Here is a 26,348-nt window from a genome sequence, read left to right as displayed (position 1 = left end):
TTTGCAAACCCACTTCAAACCATAGTTTCAAACTCTGATTTACTAGCTTGATAGCAATAATTTGGCATGATGTTGGTACGGGGTCAAAGAGTCAGCTGTGGAATATTGTGATGGCATAAGGTGTGCCACTTTCCAAAACTTATGGGCACTTTTTTAAACAGGGGAGACAAGGTAGTCAAATAACGAACACATAGCAATTTTAGTATTATTAAGGCTACAAATTACTTTGTTCAGTAGCTTAGCCAATTAAAGCTTCAGTTGATTAATTGGTGGAACTGAGATTGAAGGGTTATTAAACCAGCTGCTTTAATAATGGACACAAACCCAAGATTTCCTTCTTTCCCCTTCTTCCACCCGTCTACAATATTTGCATGCTAATGAAATTTTGCCCATGCTTGAAGCAGTTTGTTTAGTGAGCTGTCAGTAGATCTAAATTGAATAACTCCCCACCCTTCAAAGGCATAATTCGCAGATGAGCAAAATAGAATTCTGACTGATATTCAGCTTTGCCGAGCTGGATAGGTCTGTTTTAACTGTTATCTAACATTTGTATTTTATTTTTCCCCCATTTTTAGGATGGCTCTGGCACCTCCCAGTTATTGTTTTGTTGCAGTTCCACCACATACTAAAGATGGACTTGTAGTATTTGGAAAAAATTCTGCACGGCCCAGAGATGAGGTACAGGAGGTAGTTTACTTTGCTGCTGCTACTCATGATCCAGGATGCAAAGTTGAGGTAAACCGCTTGATCGATACTCAGCTGGTGGGTTTTGCAGGGTCTTGATGCATACTGTACTTCAAGTGCTCAGTATTTTAAAATCCTGTGCTGCTTTGCTGGTAGTCCTATACACTTTCCTGGGAGTAAACCTTATTTAAGTCAGTGGGACTTACTTCTAAGTAGACGTGCATAAGATTGTGCTGTTTCCTTTCCATGGTCCATTTTTTTTCCTGGCACTTTCAAGAGCTAAACTTGCAGCAAAAACTATGAAGGTGAATAGCAAATGTATTGAGACATAAGCTCTTATGGTTAGTACCCTGAGCACTTGAAAGAAAGGTGATCACTCTACATTGGTGAAGGGAGGGACTGAGTGAAGCGCCTTTCTAAGCACTTGGAGGACGACTGATTGATGACTTGTCTTCTTAATGACTCTTATCTTACATCACAAAGGTCAGCAAAGCTGTTTTTAAATCACCGGAGCAAAGAAACTTTGTTTTTTAAATTGATTTGCTATAGTGTGTTTTTTGCCATCCACAAAATGAGTGGATGGAACAGAACCCAAGCAGGAGTGAGTGCTTGGAACGGAACCCACGCGAATAATGAGGCTCAACCTGTAGTGACCCAGCTGTACTCTCTGTGCCTTTCCTGCCAATGCTTACAGAATCAGCTTTATTATTTCAGACCTAACGGTGTCAAAGGCGATTAAATATCTGATAAAATAAAATTGCCCCTATGGAATCTCTAGGTAAAGATCACTAACCAATACAAGAACTGATGTCTCTGTTTGTAATCTGGGCATAATCTTGGCTGACACAGGCCTGTATCACAGGGTGGTCCAACTTTGGGCAGCTGAGGGGGTGCATGGCTCTTGTGTGACCCTGGCTGTGCTGCCTGGAAGTAATTAGTGGTGATATGATGGCATCATCACCAATTACTTCTGTGTTTTCAGCTGCTAGAGTGAGTCTTCAGTAGGGTCAGGACATAAGCAGAGTAGGTGAAAGTGGATGCCACAGAGCTCTTCTATTTTCCTGCTGTGCTGTGGAACTGGAGAAGAGACTGATCAAAGTGATTACTGGGCTGGAGCAAGTAATGAGGAAAGGCTACAGCGTTTGGAGCTCTTTAGTCTAGAAAAAGGTGACTGGGGGGATATGATTGAGATGTATAAAATTATACTTGGGATGGATAGAGTGGATAGAGTTAAGTTCACTTCCCTTTCATACAACATCAGAATCAGGGAACATCCACTAAAATTGAGTGTTGGGAGAATCAGAACAGACAAAAGAAAATATTTCTTTACCCAGCATGTAATTAGTCTGTGGAACTCTTTGCTACAGGATGTGATGATGGCGTCTGGTCTAGATGCCTTTAAAAGGGAATTGGATGGATTCCAATTGGAATTGGATATGATTGAGATGTATAAAATTATGCTTGGGATGGATAGAGTGGATAGAGTTAAGTTCTCTTCCCTTTCATACAACATCAGAATCAGGGAATATCCACTAAAATTGAGTGTTGGGAGAATCAGAACAGACAAAAAATATTTCTTTACATATCATGTAATTAGTCTGTGGAACTCCACAGGATGGGATGATGGCGTCTGGTCTAGATGCCTTTAAAAGGGAATTGGACAGATTTTTAGAAGAAAAGTCCATCACGGGATACAAGCTGTGATGGGAATGTATAACCTCCTGATTTTAGAACTAGGCTATCTCAGAATGCCGTGCAAGGGAGTGGCCACAGAATGCAGGTTTCTTGTTGTCTTGTGTGCTCCCTGAGGCATCTGGTAGGCCACTGTGAGATACAGAAAGCTGGACTAGATGGACCTTTGGCCTGATCCAGCAGGGCTCTTCTTATGTATTGTTCTGGCTTCTCTTTCTCCAAAGGAGAAGCTGGGACAGCACAGCAGGGAGACCAAAAAGCGACTAAAGAGGGAGGAGAGTAGGTATAAATTGATAGTTATGGATTAATTTAATACCATTTCATAGTATTGAAAGGAAAACCACAAATGCCTAAGAGCTACATTTTCCTATTCTACATCCACTAGATTTTCCTTGAATAAATTCCAATAATATAAACTTCCTCAGTAGTTTTGTCTTGAATCTGATGCTGCAGTTGTAGTCTGCTACATAACGTAAGAGCATAGCATTAGTCACTTTTTAAAATGCAGAAGATGACTATTTATGTAATGCAGCTTATAGTGCTGAGATTAGGATCAGAAATCCAGAGCCGATTGAAATGGGCAATGTTGTCATTTTATTCTTCATTTCCGAGTGCATAGGACAAAACTGCAACAGGGCTTTCAGGTCATTCCGCTTTCCAGTACAATACAAAATACAGTACTTCACAATTTTACTATACTTCATACTGTACGCTATCTAACTTAAATGATAAGGTTTATGCTGCAACAAAGGAAGTTGAGAGCTGTCCTCTGTATGCCACTCAAAATGCGCTAGATTTCTTTTAACATGTAATGCAATGCAGAGGGTAGGGCTAAGCGGCTCAGTATGACTTATGGTGGAGAGTGAACCGTGAATTTTCCTTTTTGTCAGCGGTAGAATGCAATATAAAGAAAAAAGTGCTTTCAGTGACAGCAGATGATTTGATCTTTCACAACACAAGATAAAACAAGATTAAGGTGTAAAAATTGGATTTGTGAGATCTGTTGCAAGAAAGGAAGATTCTTGTAGGGCAAGCCAGGTTGTTGGAAGGTTGCTCCCAGCAGATGAGTATGGGGAGTAAAAGCTGGAGTAACAGTAGTGGTTGTGCACAGACGAACGGACTGTTGACACAGAAGCTATGTAGGTTTGTGGACCAGGGAGCAAGCATGATGTTGATTATTGGGTCTTCATATCAGTACACATCATAAGAGGACAAATTCTGAGGCAGATAATCCAGCACCTGTAAGACTACTTATGAACATCATGCTAACTTAGTCACTAATAATGCAAATAACACCATGATAACATAGTCCCTAATACTGCATATGAATTTATATACTGGTGTGTGCCACTTAAGGATGGGAATACACTCTCCTATCCCTGTTGTTATACAATTAGGTCATTAAGTGAACAATCAGTCCAGTCTATTGCCTTTGTTATGTAAACAGACACTCCCTGCCAAACACTAGCTGGCTGCACAGACTACTGGAGATAGTCTCTTCTTTGCATTAAGAGCCTCTCTGTTGTGTAAACAGGCACTCTGCTGCAGACTTTGGGAGATGTGATTGCCTAATTAAAAGCATCTTTATTGTGCTTTGACCACCATCATATATGCAGTCTGTCATTAAGCAAACAGTTGTTAAATGGCACACACCTGTATTAGGATTCCAAATCTGAAAGTGTCAGTGACAGATAAGATGATTATACACAGGTTGGAAGCAGGAAACTAAATGTCTATTGAACAGTCTATGTAAAGATATTGCCTTTTAACCATCACAGCCTGAACAAATAGTGTTTGTACTTATTAATACTACAACAATACCTTCAGCTCACAAATAGTTAAATACCTTAGAGGACATGAGCCTAAGCCATTTTCTATTTTGTTTTTCACCATGAAGAGCCCTGACTGTTTGCTTCCAATTGTACTTCAAATCCTAGCACTGCCAGTCTAATACAACTGAGTTAAATTGTGGTTTGTACAATAAAGGCATTAGTGAGAAAAGCAGCATACCCTGCTATTGGGTGAAAGATTATCCTAGAACAGGGGTGTCAAACTTGTTTCAAACCAAGGGCCGAATAGCATTTATGATGCCTGCTAAGGGCCAAAAGTGATGTCATTATGCAGGAAATGATGTCATTAAACAGGTCATAACCAAAAATAAGCACTTTTTCTCCCTTAGGACCTCATTAGCTGCAAATGACAGAAGAGAAAGTATGCAAATCTTGATCATATTTCAATTTTCATGTGGGCTGCCCTTTCAGAAGTAACACCTCAGCAGTGCTTAGCAGATGAGAGCCTGAGGGTCAGATAAAAAGCTTCCGTGGGCCGCATCCAGCCTCCAGGCCTTATGTTTGACACCCCTGTCCTAGATTTTCAAAACAGTGATTCTGGCACAAATCTTGAAACAATATGCAAGTTTTTAAGATATCCTAATTTGCTATGTAGTTAATAGAAGAATTTGCTATAAAATGAAGCTGGCTTCCACTAGTCCTGATTTATATATTGTTGTTCCACTGGAGCTGCCTCTTTGTTTCTGTAAAGTATGTTTTCTGCCTTCTTTATCTTTGCATGCACAAGGCCCTTGGTTAATTTCTTTGCATTCTCTAGGTCAGTGGTCCTCAAACTTTTAAGCATCAGGACCCATTTTTCAGAATGACAAATCTGTTGGGATCCACTGGAAGTGGTATTTTCAACCTGGAAGTGATGTCATGGCCAGAAGTGACTTCATCAAGCAGGAATTTAACATCCCACATACAACAGAAAGAAGGAAATTAAAAGCTTACCATAAGTTAAAAAAATTATTTAAAGAACCACCCTCCTAACCCTCCCAAGCGGTTGCTGAACTGTTTAAAAAAAATTCCCCAAACATCCCAAAGGCTGCAATCCTATCCACATTTACCTGGGTGTAAGCACCGTTGACTATCAAAAGCATACACATAGCCTATTAAAAGTACAGATCTGCAATATTTCCCCAAATTCAGTCACATATCGTGGTAGCATCAAGTCTATTGTAACCTCATGTCTATTAAACATAAAATATTGAAATGAATGGGAACCCACCTGAAATTGGCTTGAGACCCACCTAGTGGGTCTTGACCCAGTTTGAAAAACACTGCTCTTGGTAGTGCTCAGAACTGAAACTCTGGAGAACTTCTGCCAGTCACTGTGCCAAGCTAGATGGACAAGGCAGCTTCCTGTGTTGAAATCTAATGGAAAATGATATGATAATCTGTCTCAAAGATGCTAGATAAATATTAGTTGCCTATATCTCTTTGTTTATTCTGGAGTTGGTGAAATGCTACCCTTTTATCACTTTATGTGATAAGTTTTGTGATAATGATAACTTCATGTGAAGTTTTGCAGCCAAGTCCAGGTGATCCATGGGACTGGAGAGATACTCTGAATATATGGGCTACAACAAACTTGTAAGTTGTACCTTGCCTGTTTACCTGCAGTAACTAAGAATTATTCAAAGTTGACCTGTAAATAAGAATACTTAAATAGTTAAGAGAATACTTTACTTTTTGTGGAGAAATGCCATTTAATTCAGTGGGTTTTTTTCCCCCCTTCTGGTATAGTGCACTTACATTGAGATTGACCAGGTGCCTAAGACTCATGCAGTTGCACTCAGCAGACCTTCATGGCTCTGGGGGGCAGAGATGGGAGCCAATGAACATGGAGTCTGCATTGCAAATGAAGCTGTCATCGCCAAAGAGCCAGCCTCGAAAACCGAATCTCTCCTAGGAATGGATCTTGTCAGGTAAGTGGTTAGTGACCACATGTCGATCACTCATTTGGTCTTTTAACCATTCTGAGCAGTGAATTGGCAATACTGGTACAAAGTGACATTTAGGCTGCAATCCTATACGTGCTTACCTGGGAGAAGGTTGTACTGAACTCAGTGGGACTTACTTCTGAGTAGACACACATAGGATTGGGCTGATCTCCCAATTGACCATGCTGGATATTTAATACAAACTGTAATTTGGACAACTTTATTGATTTGGGTACTGTATCTCCCCCCCCCCCCCAAAAAAAAAAACACAACACCCACTCAGGGTCCAATCCTAACCAACTTTCCAGTGATGATTCAGCCACAATGCAGCCTTGAGGTAAGGGAACAAATGTTCAATTACCTTGAGAAGGCCTCCATGGCTGCCCCCATCACCACAGGATGCAGTGCATGCCCCTTTGGCATGGCTGCATCAGTGCTGAAAATTTGGGTGGGATTAGGCCCTCAGTTTGTTACTTATGACATGTATTCCATTTGATCCAAGGGTGCAAACTGGAAAATTGCTGCATACATTAACAGCGCTTTGTATAACACTGGCTCTTGACTTACAACATTTTGTAAGTAAGTAGTGTTGATGCATATCAACATTTTGTTGTAAGTAGTGTTTTCCTGTGGCACAGGTCATGCCTGTTCAATTCCACTCTCTTCCAGTTGGGTTATGGAAATGATATTTGGTAGCGTTTTGTTGAATTCTAAATATTTTGCTACAAAAATAGCTACCAAATATTTTACTGCAAACAAGTATAATAATCTTACTAAGCGGTGGGTTGCTGAACTGCCAGGATGCAGAAAGGGAGAATATATGTCTAGTGTGCCTTAAACAGGAGCAGTTATTTGTAAACGTGCAAACCCTATGAATTTCCTTTTATCCTTCGTTGAAAAGTGTCCTACTATGGCTTAGAATTACTTGCTTGTGTGCTAGGGGAGGAATAATTACATCACTGTAGTCTTACTTCAAGTCCTGCATTCCATTACAAACCATTATCTTGCACTGAAATGCTGCAACTGAGCTCTGGAAAATCCTTTTATTCTAGGCTACTTGGTAAGATGTGGTGACTCCAGCCACTCTCATTCATACAGTGTGGTGAAATTAACTTGCAGCCAAGAACAACTATCATGACATGAATTAAAAATAGAAGGAGAAGGATGGAAAGGAAATAGCACCAAGACTACAGCTTCTAGCAAAGAAGTACACTAATACCCCTAATAAGGCTATTTCCTTTAGTGCTGTTTAGCTAAGGTGTACTTCATCATGGGTTGATTGACAGCGCCTGCAACCAATGAGAGAGATGTGTTCTGGCCAGTCAGCACCAGTTTCTTGCCTTGTCTCCTATAACACTGTTTCATACTGCTTTGTTTTGATGAGTGGATCCCTGCTTTGTTGAAGATATTACTCTAAATGGGATTATGTTAGGGTTGCCAAAACTCTTTCCAAGTACATCCCCTGCATTATCAAGTACAACTTATAAACAAGCTTATCGTCTGTCTCTTTCTTGGGTGATCTCTCCAAGAATAGTTTTTTGAGAATCGCATGTAAGACATATAACTGCTCTTGCTGCTTGTAACTGCTCAGGGAAGGGGGCCATAACTCGATAGTAGAGCAGATGTTTTGCATGCAGAAGGTTCCAGGTCAGTCTCTGGCATCTCCAAGTAGGACTGGGAAAGACCTGGAACCTTGGAGAGTCATTGCTTGTCAGTGTAGCAGTTCTTGATCGACCAATTGTCTGAATCTGTATAAGATAGCTTCATATGTTTATACATTTTCAAGTGTTGATCTCACATAGAAAGATCCAGTTATATTAATTTAGATTAGGTGGAAAGCCAGTTCCTTTTGTGAAATATTTTAAAATGTATTGAATTGGCCAGTTATATAAGTGTGTTAAGCTCCTTTTTCCTGTACTTTTTTTAAAGCAGATTTCTGTGCTTCAATCATCTTTTATTCTTTGACTTTGGTAAACATTATACATTTTTTTCCTTTAATTGCCCCAAATCTCCTTGCTTGTCAACACGGAGGTTGATTTGGGAGACAATTAAAGAGGAACTCTTATAATGTTTACTTAAGTTGAAGAATAAAAGATTATCCTAGCAGAGAGTGTGCTAACTAAAATGGAAGTGAATAGCTTATATCCAGTACTACACTGTGAATAGGTCAAATTCTCTATTAATGGTAATTGCAGGCCATGATTTAAATAAATTTTGAAAATTTGAAAATTAGTCATTCTAGTAATAATACTTGACTCTTATTATGAAAATTAAATTATCATCCAGTTGGGGGGCTGCAATTGGCAAAGTACCCAATTTCCATTCTCAACTGCATCATTATCAACTTACTCATAGCACCCAATCATGTCATAGGCAAAATGAGAGAATTTCACATTCTTTCACCTCCTGCCATTTAGTTGAGAAACCTTGCCCAAGAAAATTAAAACCCCCCTCAACCCTGAAGATGCTACAGAGCTAAAGTTTTAGTGCCTGTCTTTTAGAGTTTCCCACATAGAAGTTTGTATTTTTTTTTGTTTAAGCATTTACTATATTTTATACCACTTTTGTATTTAAGTGGTATAAAATATGGTAAATAACTAAAAAAAATTACTGGAAAAAGCATTGCTGGAACAAGCCATGGCAAGACCTTCTTCACTTGCAAAGTTTAATGCTGGTTATTTCGGGGCCCAATGCTAAGTTTTGCATGCCAGCTCGCTACCAGCATGCACTGTGGTAAACGTGCCATAAGGCACGTTTGTGGGCCCTAGCGTCGGTGCTCCACCGGTGCTAGCCTAGTGCTGGCCGGTGATGGGCTAGCGCCAGGCGAGTGCCAGGGCTCTGTCACTCGGCAGTCACACGGACAGCCCATCAGGGCCCAGGAGAGGGGGGTAAAGGGGGTACTTTGTACCTGGGCCCAGGGTCAAAAGGGGGGCCCAGGAGCCAAAGGAGGGGGTCCAGAAAGTTCCTAGGATCTTGCATTTTTCTATCTAATCAGACGTTGCCCACATGGGATGCTGGCAACACTACCACAATTGGGGATGCTGGGAACACTACTGATGCCACATGGATTGGTAGACCTGGGCTCCAAAGATTTTTCCAGCTGTCTCTACCCTCCCCCACCCTGTTTTCCCCTCCCTGCCCCTATTCTGCATGCCTGTCACCACCCTGCCCTGCTGTTTCACCCCTCCCCCTTTGCAAAGGGGCCCAAAAGAATCTTTGTACCCTCTGATAAAATTCCTCTCAGAGGCCCTGCAGCCTAGCAGGTAGGTGAGGTGCAGGTGAGGTGCAGGTAGCCCTGCAGAGAGGTAGGTGAAGGCGTGGGGGGAGGCGGGGAGGAGGCATTCCGTGGAGGAGAGAGACAGAGGGAGGGCGGGGAGGAGGCATGCTGGGAGAAGGAGCGTGGTGGGAGGAAGGAGCTTCACTGGTGGCTATCATTGTTAAAGCATATGCACAGCAGCCTATTAAAAGTACAGATCTGTAATGTTTCCCCAAATGCAGTCACATGCCATGCCATAAAGTCTTAATATATTAAAAATAAAATACTGAAATTAAGGGGACCCACCTGAAATTGGCTCATGACCCACCTGACCCACAGTTTGAGAAACACTGCCCTAGGGTCTAGGGACTGTGTGTACTTGATTGACTTGTACTTACTGGAGCCATTTCATAATTTTGGAAGCAGCAAGAGAGTCAAAGGCTTGACGTTTTCTCTGCCACTGCTGCCCACAAACAGGGTGTCCCAAGCAAGTTCTCAGTACAGGATCAACTGAGCTCTTCACGACTGAGCCTAAGAGCTTCCTTCCCTTCTGCAACCCTGGAATCTTTTTCTTTTTTGCTTGTTTTGGTCTGGAAAATCATCTACTGTGCAAAGCAATAGTGAGAAAGCACCCATAGAGTGCTTCCTCCATAGAGAACCATAGAGAAATTCCTCTATCACAAAGATGTCAATCATAGCAAAATAAGAAGCTACCTAGTACTGGATCAGAGTACGGTACCATCTGTATTGTCCACACTAAATGGTAGCAATTCTCCTGAGTTTCAGACAAGAATTTGTCTTTGCCCTACCTGGAGATGCTGGGGATTGAAACTGGAACCGTCTGCATGCAAAGTATATGCTCTACCACTGAGCGATGGTCTATTCATAAGGTTGCCTTCTCTGACAACTCTGCAGGTTCCATTTTCTTTGCAGGAAGCCTATTTGCTTGTGCCTATTTGCATATGCCTTTCACAAGGTTGAAGCATGGTGGGGAGGTCAGGGCACAGGTCACTGGGGCCACTCCGTGGCTGCAGCACCATTACCAAGTGGATGGACACCTTGAACATCTTGGCTCAAGTACCTGTTGAGTGCTGATTTTGAATGTAAAATAATGATTTTGAGTTACGATTAGTTAATCAGGGGAGGGCCAACTCTAGGCTGTCAGGAGCTGCATTTGTTGTTGTTACCATAGCCTTGGGAGCTGTCAGAGTAAAATTGTGGCTTGGGGAGGAAAAGGCAATCATGAAATGAACCTTGTGCAATACAGTGGTGCCTCGCATAACGAATGCCCCGTGCAGCGAAAAACTCGCATAACGAAAGAGTTTTTCGATTGAGTTTGGTAACTCGCATAACGAAAATTTCTGGCCTTGCTTCGCATAACGAAAAAACTTTTAGGTCCGTGCTTCGCATAAAGAATTTTTAAGAAATTAAAAATTTCGTGTATGCTTCAAATTTTAGAAATCCTCTGTACAGTATGTATGCCTTTAAAGAGCACATAATAAACACTTTGTAAACCAAATTTGACTTCGTTTTGACCTTTTTTTGCCCATAGGAACGCATTAATTAGATTTCAATGCATTCCTATGGGAAAACGTGATTCGCGCAACGAAAATTTCGCATAACGAAAGGATTCGCGGAACGGATTAATTTCGTTATGCGAGGCACCACTGTAATTTATTTTTGTTTTGCTTTTTATGCACACACACACACACACACACATTCACACCCCTACCTCTCAATACATTTGTGTCTCACTTAACAACAGCGATATGTTCTCTGATCTCTGTTGCTATGTGATTAGGTCATTAAGCAAACATTCAGCCCAATCTAGTGCCTTTGTTGTGTAAACAGACACTCCTTGCCAGATGTTCACTATCTGAGCAGGCTACTGGAGACTGATTGCCTCTTCTTTGCATCAAGAGCCTCTTTGTTGTGTTCTGCTGCAGGCTATGGGAGACCTGGTAGCCTCATTAAGAGCCTCTTTGTTGTGCTTTGACCACCTCAGTATATGCAGTTCATAGTTAAGAGAAGGCTGTTAAGTGACGCATGCCTGTAGCGACCCTAAACAATTTTCCACCAGTGCTCCAAACAAGACTAGACTGAAATTTGAGCTGGATTTTGGATGGGCATGACCTGGCAGCCCTACATTTTACCCATAATAGAGGCTTGTCACATGATCAAATTGCTCTAAGTAGGGGCACTTTAAGAGCTGGTACATATCACTTTGAAACACGTTAAATGGATGGTGTCCAAATCCTTGTTTGCTCTAGATTTTTTTTTTTAATCTATTGTCAAACTAGCAAGCTACTTTATTTTTGCCACTTTGGTTAAACTGGATGAAGCCTGCCACTGCTGCTATAATCAAGTTGCTGTTTTTTCCCCCTTTCCCAGGCTTGGTCTAGAAAGGGGTGCAACAGCCCGAGAAGCCTTGGATGTAATTGTCTCTCTATTGGAAGAGCACGGCCAAGGGGGAAATTATTATGAAGATGGGAGCTCATGCCATGCCTTCCAGAGTGCATTTCTAATAGTGGACAGAAAAGAAGCATGGGTACTGGAGACTATTGGGAAATACTGGGCGGCAGAAAAAATTACAGGTCTGTTTTTCATTTCTCTCCCAAGAAGCTGCTTATGAGGAAGCTATGCAATGTGTAGACTTTTATGAGGGGTTGTCTGCACACCTGGAAGTATTCTGAAGAAATACGAAAGCTTGTCTACTGATTCTGAATATATTAATCAACATTGATGCAGCGCCTGTAAAAATGTTAGTCACCTGGTCAAGGTAGTCTCGCTGAACCTGAGCATGCTATCAAAGTATGCATTTTCTGCCTGCAAACTTTGGATCAAGTGCCTGAAATCAGTGGGACCCATGTCCAAACTGGATAAAACATGGAGTTGTGTTTCTTCCACTTTTAAATAACCAAAAGCAGCCTCAAGAGGCTGTAAGTTTGGTGGAAAGCGTTGCTTTTTCCTTTTCTATCCAGCCATGTTTTCTACTCAAAAGACCCCCGCCCTTCCAGTACTTTTCCAGTTATGGAAGTTAATTTTTTTCTTTGCTGGAAAAGGTCTGCCTGGGTGAACAAGCAGCTGAGAGATTTTGGTGGAAAAAATGGCCAAAAAGGAAAATAGCATCTTGCCCTACTGTTCATCCACTCAGGACCCAATCCTATCAAATTTCCAGCAATGGAGCTCCGAAGTAACAAACGTTCTCTTACTTTGGGGAGGCCTCTGTGACTGCCCCCCCCCACTGCAGGATGTAGTGTACACCCTGTTGGCACAGCTGCATTGGTGCTGAAAGATGGACAGGAATGGCCCTTCAGACAGATATACACTCAAGGTTACTTTTGGTGTTTTGTGATTTTTTTTCCCCCCTGAAGCTATCCATGGCAGCTATTCTGAAGCTATCCTCTGCTGGCATTCCTGGCCAGGTTAGCTACTCCTCCCCTTAACCTTATTGATCCCACAGGGTCAGTGATTCAGTATGTACGTATTCAGGATCCACTGGGGTTTACAGCAACCTAACCCATGTGGATAACAAGAACTGACTGCCTTATCTTGATGTAATCCTTACAGGAATTCTGTAAGGCACATCAATATTACTGCAGATACTCAAGTTTAAGTCAATCTCACAGGTACATTGAGTGCAGGTTTTGAGCCGAAAATCATGGAATTTTCTGTGACCCTTGGATAAGTCAGGGGTAAAACTTAGGGGGGTGTCTGACTATAATTCTGGGACTCCCCATTGATACCAAAAAATGCAGGTCCTAAGGTCCCTATATTATAATGGTGTAGTGCTGTGTTTGTAGATGGAAAGGTCTAAGACCCTTCTGAGTCCTTCAAAATGCCAAAAAATGGCACTTCTGGTTTTCCACAAAAGGTTGGGTGGCAAGAAGTGGTTTTCCACTTCTGGTGGGCGGGTGGCATTTTGTGGTCCTGATCCCTGGTTCTCAGGTTCACTAACTGCTCTTATGAAAGTAAAAAACTTTTATTGACATCTGTTGAAAGTCAAGGGCACTGTAATCTGTGACAGGAACCAACCTTTATAAGTGCCACAATATTGCTTCACAGAAGTTTTGATTTGCAAATTAAATGCACATAAAGCATGTGTTTATTATAAAATATTTTTTTAAAACCCAGACTAAATGCATACGGTTGTTTAAACAGGCATATGTTTAAAGGGGCAAGAGCCAGGGAAACTTGCTGTTTTCAGTTACTCAGTAAGAAGGTCTTTAATGCATATAAATATATATATTTAGGCTGCTTTTTTCTAATTTGAACAAAGCACTGGCTTGTGTCACTTGCCAGCTTGACTTTTAGATAAGGGGAAATTAAATAGAACATTTTAAAGTGATTCCTTAATTGGTGTGCTATTTGCAGAGCTCAAAAATGGGAGGGTTTCTTAATTTGCTATTATTACAAATGCGTTCCACATTCTTTGGATTAAGAAAGCAGATCTTTCTCTTGGTTCTGATGTTTCAAGACTAAATCCCTGTCTCCATTTATTTCCTGTTTTTCAACCTATTTGGTACTTCATGTCCTTTGTTCTTTGAAGCAGGTATTGTATATTTTTTTACTCTGGAGGCAATTTCTAGTGGGTAAAGTCATGCTGGCTGGTTGAGCTTTAGTTAGGTCAGGATCCAGAATGCCTTCTTTGCATAAGGAAGCCTATTTCTGCCTTCCTACCACTAGCAGAAACAGAAATCAGAAATATGTGCCAGAAATATCAGTAATACAGAGAATCTTTTCCATCTGCAGAGAAGTCTGTGGTAAACACTGGTAATTGCGCCCATTGCATCTGTGCATTGAACTTATGACCTTTTGACTTGCTGGTATTTTCACAGCAGTTTCTCAGATAGACTTGCTCTTAAAATGGCATACATCAAATCCATCTTTTCATGTGCAAATTTGTTCTGGCTTTTAGAGGCACATGGAAACACCCTAAGTTTTAAGATGTCACTTGCACAATTTATTTTTTTGATCTTTTCACCTAGGGCAGAGTTCTGTGTATGCTCTGATGCATACATGGTGTTCCTCCATGCATGGTGTGTATGTGTATTCCAGTTCATTGCCATGGTGTGTGCACATAGACTAGCACCCTTCATTGACAAGAATGTGGAAAGTATGGATAGTGCTCTTCTGTGCTTTCACTCCCTTGGTTCTCTTTTTATGTGGAAGTTTCATTTGCTGTCCTTTGGCCATAATATTAGTGGTAACCATCAAAAGCAACAGGGGTTTAATGAACCCAGTGGGCCACAAGTGTTCTTTCATGGAGCATTCTATGCTGCTAGTGTTCTCATTCTCTCACCTTCTGTCCAGTCTGTAGCAACAGATGAAAACACACCATTTCTGTTACATCTCTATTTGTGGACTGTATCAAACATCACTGCAGACCACTAAGCCCCCAAGACACTACAAGCATCAGGCATTCTTAATGATTTGCTCTTGAATACATTTCTCTGTTTGTGGCAGAGTTTTCAGCAACAGATGTAGCTCTAATGAAGAAACTGTATTATCTAAAAAAAAAATTGTTCCATGTATGTGGTGCTTGCAGTTATGAAGCTGGCAATTATATTGAATAATCTGTTGAATCCGTCCCAGTGTCTCTTCTGGGACATAGGCACAGGCTGCAATCCTATCCACGCTTTCCTAGGACTAAGCCCTATTGACTATAATTGGACTTACTCTGAGTAGACAGGCATAGGATTGGGCTCACAGACACACACCTCAATCCTAACCTGCTTTAGAATAGGCAAGCTAACTGGCCTGCACCATATCCTGTGCAGGTTAGGAGGTGGCTGCTGTGCAACTCGGAGTATGGGGATGTATTTCCCTTCCTCTGTGTCATGTGGCAGCACCCCTATGGGGCTACTCAGATGGCTGGGAGGGGGGTTAGGATATGGCCTAAGTGCTGGAGGCCGGTCCCACCCCCCTGGGCCCCCCACCTCTGCCCCAAAATGCCCCCATGATACCCTCCCACCACCCTCTCCAACCCCATGTGCTTTCTGCTCTTGGCTGGTGCAAATTTACCAACTGGGACTTGAATCTGGCATGGGGGGACTGACACAGGTCCTCATTCTGGCCTCCCCATCTCTGGCACGTGCTTTACGGCATGTTCGCAACACCCCCAGGCCAGCGCAAGTAACTTGAGTAACACAGAGACACAGGCACATGTGCTAGAAATATCAGTAATACAGAGAATCTTTCCAACTGAATCTTGTGCTGATTCGCTACTGCATGCCTAGTTGAGCTAACATTTCAGGATACAACATGGATTTATTGTATAGTTGTCATTAATTTTAAGACATGATTGTGCCTCCTACTTCTCTGACTCTATTTTAATATGTGACCTTCTTCACAGAGGGAATAAAGTGCATTTGCAACCAATTTTCCTTAACCTCAAAAATTGATATGGAACATCCTGAGCTTAGAAGTTATGCAGAAAGTCAGGGCTGGTGGACTGCAGATGCAGAGTTCAACTTTGCTCAAGTATTTTCTCAAGCTGACAATCATTCAGGCTGTTGTTCAGGGAAGGAGAGCCTAGGAAAGCATGAAGGTAAGGAGAATAAAATATTTTTCATTTTTTGAAACCACTTGTTCATAGCCGAAAGAGTGAAGGGAATTGAGACAAGTGAGTAAAATAGAGAATTCCTTCTAGGAAGTGATGGGGGAAAAGATGGGGGAAACACATTGATGTTGTCAATATTCTAGGCCAGGCGTGTCCAAAGTTTTTGGCAGGAGGGCCACATCATCTCTCTGACACTGTGTTGGGAGCTGGGGGGAAAAAAGAATTAATTTACATTTCAAATTTGAATAAATTTACATAAGTTTACATAAATGAATATATTAAAGATGAACTTATATGAATGAATAAAGGTCTTGCCATAGCTCAAGGCCTATAAAAGGCCTTGCAGAAAGCAAGGCCAGCCTTTCCTTTGCTGCCGCTACTGCATCACAGACGTGAAACAGCAAGCAGTGGAGGGAACCCTTGTCCCACAGCTCATGCGAGAGGTCAAACAGTCACCCTCACACTGAGAGCAGTTGCATTGGGCCAGTGTGGGCTCCAACAAATCTCTGGAGGGCCAGAGGCTCATTGGAAACTGGGGGCTCCCTGAGAGCCACATTGAGAGGCCTTGAGGGCCGCAAGTGGCCCCAGGGCCGGGGTTTGGGCACCCCTGTTCTAGGCATTGGATGTTGTGTGTGAGACTGTGAGACTTGTGAACCCTTTCCATTCAGTAATCCAGGGAAAAGACTTATTTCAGCCTAGTGTCTCTAAGCATGTACCAAGTTTTGAACTGTTTAGCAAAAGATTACAAAACTAAAACGATGTCCTCTGTTTGATTGGCCATATTTTAAAGAAAGTTACAAGCTTTCAAGTTTTTCTGAACAGAACTGTTCATTGAAACATTCAAGTTGAACAGGTTTTCTCAAACTGTGGGTCACGACCTGATTTTTGGTGGGTCACAAAGCTTCAACTGACAAACTGATAACTGACGAACAAAATGCATTGAGCCCTATGGAAAGTGAAACTGAGCCACCCTGCATGTTTACTCATGAGTAGAAGACCATGCCTTGGTCCATTGCAAAGTGGAGGCCTAGTGTAATCCAACACCACCAGAATGGTTCCAATCTGATGATCACAGCCCCCCAAAAACACCTGAGAAGGAAGTCCCTCCCTCCAAGCTGACGAATGTATTGAGCCCTATGGAAAGCGAAACTAAGCTACATGTTTGTGTTTACTCATGAGTAAGCAACCATGCCTTGGCTCATGTGGAAGGTCAGGCAAAGGGGAGTGCAAGGCTACCAGAATGATCCCAGTCCTGAACGTGTGTGTTTGTATGTGTGAAAGAGAGAGAGAATTGCTGCACAAAAGAGGTCTTTCATTTTGCCTCCGCCTAATTATAATCTAATTCCAAACTTACTCTTGAGGATCAACCTCTGGCTCATGCCCTGTTAATGCTCCTGCTTTGATCTTTGCAGGTGATATCAGTGTGCAAACTATGATTGATACCTTGCGGGATAAGGCCAGTGGCATTTGTGTGGACTCTGAGTCTTTTCTTACCACAGCGAGCATGGTGTCTGTATTACCTCAGAATCCCAGTTCTCCCTGCATCTATTACTTCACTGGCACACCGGACCCATCAAGGTATTTCATGAGAGTGCCAGGCTCATTTTCAAAATCTCATAAATCACTTCTAGCTTCATATCTTTTAAAAACTTCTCCCTGAGGCTGAATGTATATTGTTCACTAATGCAAAGTTTTTCAATGGGTGTGTGTGTGTGTGTGTGTGTGTGTGAGAGAGAGAGAGAGAGAGAGAGAGAGAGAGAGAGAGAGAGAGAGGTGAAAGAGGTTTCTTGTTTTTCCGAGCCTATTTCTGCAGCTTCTAGCTTAAATCTAGATGGTTGGGATTGCTGTTGCGGCCTTGAAGGCAGTTGGGAACTGGATGGAGGTTAACAAGTTGAAATTAAATCCAGATAAAAGAGAAGTCCACTTGGTTCAGAAATCCATGATGCAAGTGCTGGACTATCAGCCTATTCTGAATGGAGTTGTGCTTGCTGTGCAGTAACTGGTGTGCAGCTTTGGGATCCTCATGGATTCACTGCTGCTCCTGTATCACCAGGTATAGATTAGATAAGATAGATAAGACCTTTATTGGCATACATAACAAACAGAACAACAGTAGTGAGTACAAGTCTATAATAAATGATATATAAGGATACATAACAATCAAATATATTTGTCCCATATAAAACATACTGGCCTAACATATAAAATATACCAGATAGTCTCTCTTGGGTCTACTTGCCACCATCTGCTACAGATAAACTACCACTGTCTCGGTTATAGCACCAGGTAGTGGCTGTGATGAGGGGGGCTTTTGCCCAGCTATGGCTGGTGCTCCAACTGTAGCCATACTTAAGTCCTGCCCATGGTGGTTCGCACCTTAGTGACATCTCATTTAGATTAATGTAATGTGCTGTACATGGAGCTGCCCTTAAATGGTCCAGAAATTGCAATTAGTGCAGGATGTAATGTGTTACGGGGGCTTGGTGGTTCACCTCTATTGGACTGCAGCTTCAGTTGACTGTGTTGGCTGCCGGTTCATTTCCAGGCCCAGTTCAAGGTGCTGGCTTTGACCTTTTTAAAGTCCTTTACAACTTAGGACCAGAGTAACTGTGAGACAATCTTCTACCCCAGGGACCTCCGAACCACTGCCTACGAACTGAATCCAGTGTCACAGAAAAGCCTGCCAGGCGCAGCACTTTCTGTTTTGTGCCACTGCCACTTTTTCGGGGCCCGATTACCCTACAGCCCCATACCAGGCAGTGGCTGCCCCTGTGAAATTGGGGCGCAGAGGCGTCTAGGGGTGACAGATGTCAAAAGCAGCTGCTGGATACAGAGCTGTGTAGCTATTGGGCCTGAAGAAAAGCGGCTGTGGTGTGGAACAGAAAGCACTGCGCCTGAAGTGCTTTTCCGTGAAGCAGCGGGCAGTGGTTTGGAGACTGCTGTTCTACCGTATTGTCAGGCCTACCCCTCGAATCCTCTGAAAGGGCCCTTTGACATATGCTTTTCCTATGGGAGATCAAGGGAGCAGAGAAATGGAATCCTCTCTGTGACAGCACTGTAGTTATGGAATCCTTCCCCATATGATCTAAGAATGGCTCCCTCCCTTGAAGTATTGTGGTGAGGTTTGAAAATGTTTTTGCTTTGTTTGGTGCTCTCATGATGATTTGCATGGGATATGGGACTCTGCCTTTGCTGCTGCTTATTTTCTGACTCTTTTGATGTTTTACTGTTTGTTTTTCTTACTGCTGCTTTTATTGTCATTTTATTACCATTGGTTTTTCATTGTTTTTATTATGCATCGCGGCTCTGCACTTGTATCCACTTGTGACTTGATGATTTTTTAATCCCTGCTCTTAATTTGCTGCTTTGTATTGTTCTCCCGTTACGATTTTATGTGATTTTTATGTGTGCTGATCGCTGACGAAATAAAGGTGGGATAAAAATTCGTTATGTACGTAAATAAATAAAAGGACATGTGTATCATTCATCTGATCTGACCTTAAGCTGAAGTTGGACTGACTCCACAAGGTTTTCTGCCCTGGGTCCTGCTGACTCAGGCTGTTGTCACTTGCCCATCTACCATCTTGCGAATGAGGCCTAGGGTTGCATTCTTCTCAAGCATTTATTCACACTGTGTTAATGCATATGCTACAACACACATTGGTTCTCCTTGCCAGGGCTTAAAAAAAATTATCAAAAGCCCTGCACCAAGCCATCATCTCTGCAGTATACCTGCACATGCCCAATCTTGTCTGATCTTGGAAGCTAAGCAGGGTCAGGCCTGGTTAGTACTTGGATGGGAGACCGCTTGGGAATACTGGGTGCTGTAGGCTTATACCATAGTCTTTGGAGACTGCAGGTTGCCAACCAACCAACCATAAAGTTGCCCAACTAGCTTGTGAAATCACTGCTTTACATGTGAACAAGACCTTCAGATGAAAGAGGAGACCAAGAGGTTTTTTTTAGTAGATTGATAAAGGTATGATTGGCTGCTTCCCCTTCTGTACCACAGCTAATTTCTAGAGCAGTAGGTAGCATCTTTCACTCAAATTTATTCAGTGCATTAATGTTAGCTGAGTCACCTTTGATTCAGCATTTGTCTTGCTGTCAGCACAGTTGTTTACATCTTCTTCTCATTTTCATGGCAAAGGTGTATAGCTCTTTTACTCACTGTAGCAGATGATAATCCCAGTAAACTCCCCATAAGTATTTGGGGAGATAGCAGCCAGTTGCAAATCCTGATGGCATGATAGTTTTTCATTAGCATTCCATACAGTAGGTCTAATCATTTAATCATTCTCAGTGTGGCTTATAACATTTTCACAGTACTGGCTTTGATAATTGTGCAAGGATTCAAAGTACAAGCAAGCCCTTGAATACGATATATAAAAGGGATCAGTAGAAAGCAGTAAAATTAATTTAAATTGATTTTTCCATTTCTTTAGCAAACTCATAAACTATACTAATTTTTTAGCAATCAAACTAAAGCAGAGGAGATCCCATGTTATTCCAGTGTTGGAAATGAAATGAATTCCTGGTGCTAGTTCTACACCATACAGTGCAATAGACTTGTGTAAGTTATCACAGGAGATCCAGGATAAAGGGAGCAAAGAAGATTTAACACAATATCTGTTGGTTTGGAGATGCACACAGGCTTTTTCTTAAAAAACAGAGAGATAAGTTAGCAGCAGCATCTTGTAAATGAAGTCATATTGTTAACACATCTTGTATGTTTGCTGGTTGCTAAAAGATTTTTTTCATTGCAATCAACTTGCTTTTGATTTTGTATGCTATAGGATAAATAGAACTATCATTTGTTGATAGGACACCTGTTTTGCACACAAAAGGTCCCAGGTTCAATCTTGTGTATTCTTCAGGTAGGATTGGGGAAAAACCCCTAATCTGAAATCCTGGAAAAATACTGCTAGCCAGTTGTAGGCAACACTGAGCTAAATGGATCACTGGGCTGACTCAATATATGGCAATTTCCTATGTGTTTTTTAGCTCTTTGGGGACAGGGACCCGTTATTGATTTATTTTGCAATGTAACCACCTTGTGAGTCTCCTGTTGAAAAGTGATATTTTTCTTAATGATGATGATGTGAATGCCACAATTAAGGGCCTGACTTTAATGTTTTGCAACTCTTTGCAGACTGACATCAGTACAAAAATGTACAAGGAATTAATACAGTGATCTATTTTTTTAATTTCAGGAAATGCAATCTTTTTTGCAGTTTATGCCCCAGATTACTACAGTTGCTTCTGCTTTGCATGACCCAGTTATTTCGTGCAATGTATCTGACTTTATGGTTCAGTTAAAAATAAAACTGGCACAACAAAGTGGTAGCTAATAAACAAAATTTACCCATGATTACTTATTAGTAATGCATCTGCTCTCTTTCAGATCCATATTTAAACCTTTCATCTTTGTTGATAATGTGAAATTAGTACCAAAAGTTCAGTCACCCGTATTTGGTAGTGATGATCCTGTGAAAAAAATTCCCCGGTTCCAAGAGAAACCAGACCGCAGACACGAACTGTACAAGGCACACGAATGGGCCCGATCAGTCATAGAAAGTGATCAGGTAAGGCTTGTGGAACCAGCATCCTGAGAATATATTGGTGATCAATACAGTGCATCTTTTTTCCCACCCTTTTTCCATGTAAGAGAACATTCAGACCTTCCATATATATGTGGTCTGAATGTTCTCTTACATGGAAGGTCTGAATGTTCTCTTACGTGGAAAAACTCCCAGTCTATGGGGAAACTAGGATCTCAAGAAGAAAGGTACTGACCCTGTTTTATCTCTGACATTCTAGTTTTCTATGCATAGGCTGTGTTGAAGAAGCATTCATTGTTCTTGTTCTGGCACAGATCAGCAAAAGCTGTGCTATGTGATATTTATGAACAAACTGTTCAGCTCTTAATATTTCAGTCCCTTGGTGCTTGTATTAAAACATTCCAGGTGCCTTAGTAACTAGGCATCTTGGATTTCTCTGCCCCTCCAGGTATTGAGCAAATGGGCAAATTAACAATGGGCAAATGGGCAAACAAATGAAAACTGATGTTATGGCAGCTTCTGTCCTATGAGATCTTTTGGGTATCATGCCCAGTGAGTTTTTGGAAATGAACTTCTACTGACAGTTTTTTTTTTTCAGGAGAGCAATATTTAGTTCTCTGTGGTCAAAATGCACAAGGAGGACTATGTTTGCTCAAGGGAGGCTTGAAAAGAATTTGGAAACCTGTTGTCAAACAGCTTTTAAAAGTCAGAAGTTAGCAATCCCTATATTCTCAGGGTGAAATAATTATCTGCTGAAGAATGAAATTGATAATCTGCCAGTCTGACACAATGCATATTGCAAACCGATGATAGATTTCCTTTCCACTGTCTTGTCAAAGAAAGGTAATGGATCAGACAAAATATGCCACATATGCATATGCCACAAAAAGCAATATTCTTCATCTCTGCTCCAGCTATTAGTGGCAGAAAGCAAACCAAACCAACTAACAAAACAAACAATTTGTTGTTTGACCTTTTATAAGGTTCATCATTTCAACTCCAAGAATGAGGGACCATCTTTCTGGTGACATATTCTTATGTGTCTGTTTCTTTCAGTGCACCAAAATTGCTGAAAACTCTTGGTATCCTTTAAACATCACATTAGTCATGAGAGGTGTGTCTTCAGTGTCACACCTTGGATAATGTTTGAAGGTCCACAGCCATGGGATCATGTTAGTCTTTTCCATGGAATTGACATGCTAATGGAGTGCTGATTCCTAGGAACGACTCAGGTGATGGGCTAGTCCTGAGTGACTGCGGGGCTTTAAACACACATGTTTGTGTGATTTAATGTAGGGAAAAGCCCCTCCTGTGCTGCTGGAGTAGTATTTCAAAGTCCCCTAAACTGGGGCCTGTTCAGCTTTTAATCTGGTAAGAGTCTTAAACTGAGGTCCTAGTCACACTTATTTCTAAGGCATTGGTTCTCAAACTTTTAGCACCGGGACCCGCTTTTTAGAATGAGAATCTGTCAGGACCCACCGGAAGTGATGTCATGACTGGAAGTGACATCATCAAGCAGGAAAATTTTTTAGCAATCATAGGCTGCAATTCTACTCACACTCACCCGGAATTAGTCCCATTTACTATCATGGTTAAAAGCATATAGATAGTAGCCTGTTAAAAGTATAGATCTGTAACATTTCCCCAAATGCAGTCACATACCATGATAGCATCAAGTCTGACATATTAAAAATAAAATTTTGAAATGAATGGGGACTCACCTGAGATTGGCTCGTGTCCCACCTAGTGGGTCCTGACCCACAGTTTGAGAAACACTATTCTAAGGAAATGAGCGTAGGATAGTGAGGTTGGATTCTCATGCTCCTCTTCCTCTCCCACATTAAAAGGAGTAAGGAACAAAAGACTCAGAGTGTACTTTGTTTATTTTAACAAAACTTCTCTCCTAGCCGAACAGTACCCATGCTTTTGGGACAGAAGAGGCTAGCAGCATATACCCTCCAATACTGTTAGTGCTGCCATTTTTTTGTTACTTTGCCCTTGGTGAAGGAAGATGGTGCAACAAACCCTCAAGTGTTCAGATTTTTCCCTATGAAGTAATGAGGGAGCAGCCCTTAGTCCTTGTCTGCAAAATATTTCCTCTAATCAATACTTGGCAAGAAAATAAAATTTATAATTTAAAAAGTGAGATACTCCTAGAAGAAACTTCACTGCAGTTAACCTAGAAAACCACCTCAGCCTGACGACAGTAGCCCTTAGTGCTTAACTTCTTTCACGTCATCCTGCCTTCTGAATGTCTTCAGAGCTAGATTCCAATAATGAACTACTCTCCAATATAACCTAATAGCATCTCCCGACTCTTTATATCTATAAAACTGGACAGAAAAATCCTTGGTGACTTATTATATCCCTGTTGAAGATTATGGGATTTGACAGCCAACCAGCATTCAGGATTTTAAATTAATTTCAAAATCCTGATAGTGACAGAAATTTGGTTCAGCTGGGGCATTTTGAATTGTAATTGAGTACCTTCTTTTTTTAAACAAGTGAGATAGAAATGTCAAAAATAGATTTATTTCTTTAACGTTAGCATCCAACTATAGATGCTGAAGACCTAAAACAGGGTATGGTAGGAGGAATGATAGAGATTCTTTACCTTTGCAGAAAAATGGTAAAGGTCAAAATGACTCTTCTCCCTGTACCCGCCTTTTCAAGACTGTGATGAGGGATACATCTCTAAAGCAGGAATGCCCGTGACATTCATTGCTGCTGCTGGAGATTATATGCTTACCTTCAACCCAACATGAGATTTCCCATTTGTCACCTTGGAGTTGGAGCTGAACTGTCCAAGTAGAACAGCTCTGGTCCCAAGGAGTGCTGGCTGGGTCGAGATCTAGGTAAGGATCACTGAGAATTGTACTTCACCAGGATTTATGGCTCTTTTCTTTAAGGACCCAAAAATCCTGGCAAAACACAATTCCTAAGTTTTTAGAACTTACTGTTGGATAAGCTTTGGAGCCTAATGAAGGCTGAAGCCTCCCCGTTTACATTCCTTTCACTTCTTCCAGAAGATAGGTTGAAGAAAATGGAAGGATAGATATTGTTGCAAAGGAATTGGAGTGTAGAGACCCTCAGGCCTCATCAGAAAAAGAGTGTGTTTACTACATTTTTTCAGTGGCTGGGGTCCTTTTGAACTTTCAGTGTAGTCTCAGAACCCAAGCTTCTCCCAAGCATTCTCTGGCTGCAGATGGTCTGAGTGCAGTTCAAATCGAGGCCAGTGGGATCCTAGATTTTGGGCTATGAGTGGCTGCCATAGCAAAGAGAGACCCTGTACTTCTTGTGGATTTAAATAGAAATGCAGAGAGAAGTCACAATCATGACTGTGCAGGACTGTCACTTTAATTGATGATCCATACTGGCTGTTGCTTTTTTTAGGAAAAGGGTCAGAAGTTGAGAAGAACCATGTTAGACCTTGAAAAACAAGGTTTGGAAGCAATGGAAAGCATCCTTTCAAGTGTGGAGTTCCTTGATCCTTCTGAAGTAGAGGACCTTTTCTATGACTGTGTTGATACAGAAATTAAGTTCTTCAAGTGAAGTGAGTCTTTTGCACATTCACATTGATCCCCATCAGATCATAGCAGCTACTTGAAGTATAAAAAAGTTCAGATGTTTGGTCTGGTTCCTGTTATATCTGCAGTTATTTTAAGGGTAATGTCCTTTTTTTTTTTTTTTTTTTGCAAACCTGGTTTTTACAGGTTGTGTTTATTTTGTCCTAGTTCCTATTTATGTATTGCTATGCTTGCTGCTTTATGTTGCATTTAGATTTGCATTTGTAGTTAACTGTGAATAATAAGACATTTGTTTGCATTTAGATTTACGTTTATAACTGACAGTGGAATAATAAGACATTTGTTTTCTCGTTTCAGTGACCATAGAGACTGTTAGCCTTTGTGTAGGAATACCATACAGCTCTTCAGGCCGTGAAAGATAATCTCGCCATATTGCTGAATATGGAGGAAATCACCATCTTTCTAGAGAGCTATCCCACAGTAGCTGTACCCAGTTAATATGCTCCTTCCCCCCCCTTTTTGGTCATGTGATGTCCTGTTTGCGTGTGTATGTTGTCAAAAGAGAAAGTTCATTGATTGGTCCAATTGTTGTATGCATGCTGGCTAATGTAACGTAGTATGTTTTTATTTGTCCGGGCACCTGAACTCAACAATGACTAACAAGAGTCCATATAATTCTCAGTATTGCTTTTCAGATTAAACAAATCCCTGGAAAAACTTGCCCTTAAAGTTGTAAGCCAGTTGCAAAGGGAAAATGTACCAGGCATGAGTATGTTCCAGTAGAGTTAGCTTTGGGGAGATGGCACTGCAAAACAGCTTCTGACAGCACTATCCTATGGGTATCCATTCAAAAGTCTCAGTTTGTTCAGTTGGGTTTATCCCCAGGAATGTGTGTGTATAGCAATTGTTCCCAAATGTTTTAGCATCAGGACCCACTTTTTAAAATGACATTCTATTGGTATTGGGACCCTCCCAGGTTTACCAGACTTGTAAAAAAAGGAGATCCAGTAAAATATTTTATTTATATATAAGTAGTAATAACCAGAAAAAGACCTTCAAACGTCTATCTCACTATATTTACACAAGCTTGGAAACGAAGGAGCTCAGCTTCTTGCAGGGTAATTAGCAGCTACAGTTTCTGATTTTTGAATAGCCTCCGGGCTAGAGGCAATTAGTTATCTGATCTTTCCATCAACCTTTGTCGACCCACGAAAAATCAGGTTGCGACCTGCTACTAGGTCCCAACCCACAGTTTGGGAACCACTGCTGTGTAGGATTATAGTCTGAGGGA

At 41.4% G+C, this 26,348-nt stretch overlaps 1 protein-coding gene across 1 annotated transcript; it reads left to right on the top strand.

The window, feature by feature from the left end:
• Positions 1-576: 576 nt before the first annotated feature.
• On the top strand, positions 577-25,448 carry SCRN1 (secernin 1). Its single transcript, XM_066627884.1, has 8 exons — positions 577-735; positions 5,955-6,136; positions 11,799-12,001; positions 15,763-15,957; positions 17,382-17,547; positions 21,374-21,554; positions 24,924-25,083; positions 25,415-25,448. The coding sequence occupies exons 1-7, from the start codon at positions 577-579 to the stop codon at positions 25,080-25,082; spliced, it is 1,245 nt and encodes a 414-aa protein (XP_066483981.1). The 3' UTR covers position 25,083; positions 25,415-25,448.
• Positions 25,449-26,348: the final 900 nt, after the last annotated feature.

The sequence above is a fragment of the Tiliqua scincoides genome, chromosome 5 (genome assembly GCF_035046505.1).
Source record: "Tiliqua scincoides isolate rTilSci1 chromosome 5, rTilSci1.hap2, whole genome shotgun sequence".
Lineage (NCBI taxonomy): Eukaryota > Metazoa > Chordata > Lepidosauria > Squamata > Scincidae > Tiliqua > Tiliqua scincoides.
This window is presented reverse-complemented; position numbering and strand designations above follow the sequence as displayed.

Excerpts from the sequence above, each read along its gene's own strand:
- SCRN1 (XM_066627884.1), top strand. The coding sequence starts at position 577 with ATGGCTCTGGCACCTCCCAGTTATTGTTTTGTTGCAGTTCCACCACAT. Across the intron at positions 736-5,954 it reads ATCCAGGATGCAAAGTTGAG|TGCACTTACATTGAGATTGA; the intron begins GTAAACCGCTTG and ends CTTCTGGTATAG. Across the intron at positions 12,002-15,762 it reads GGCGGCAGAAAAAATTACAG|AGGGAATAAAGTGCATTTGC; the intron begins GTCTGTTTTTCA and ends CCTTCTTCACAG.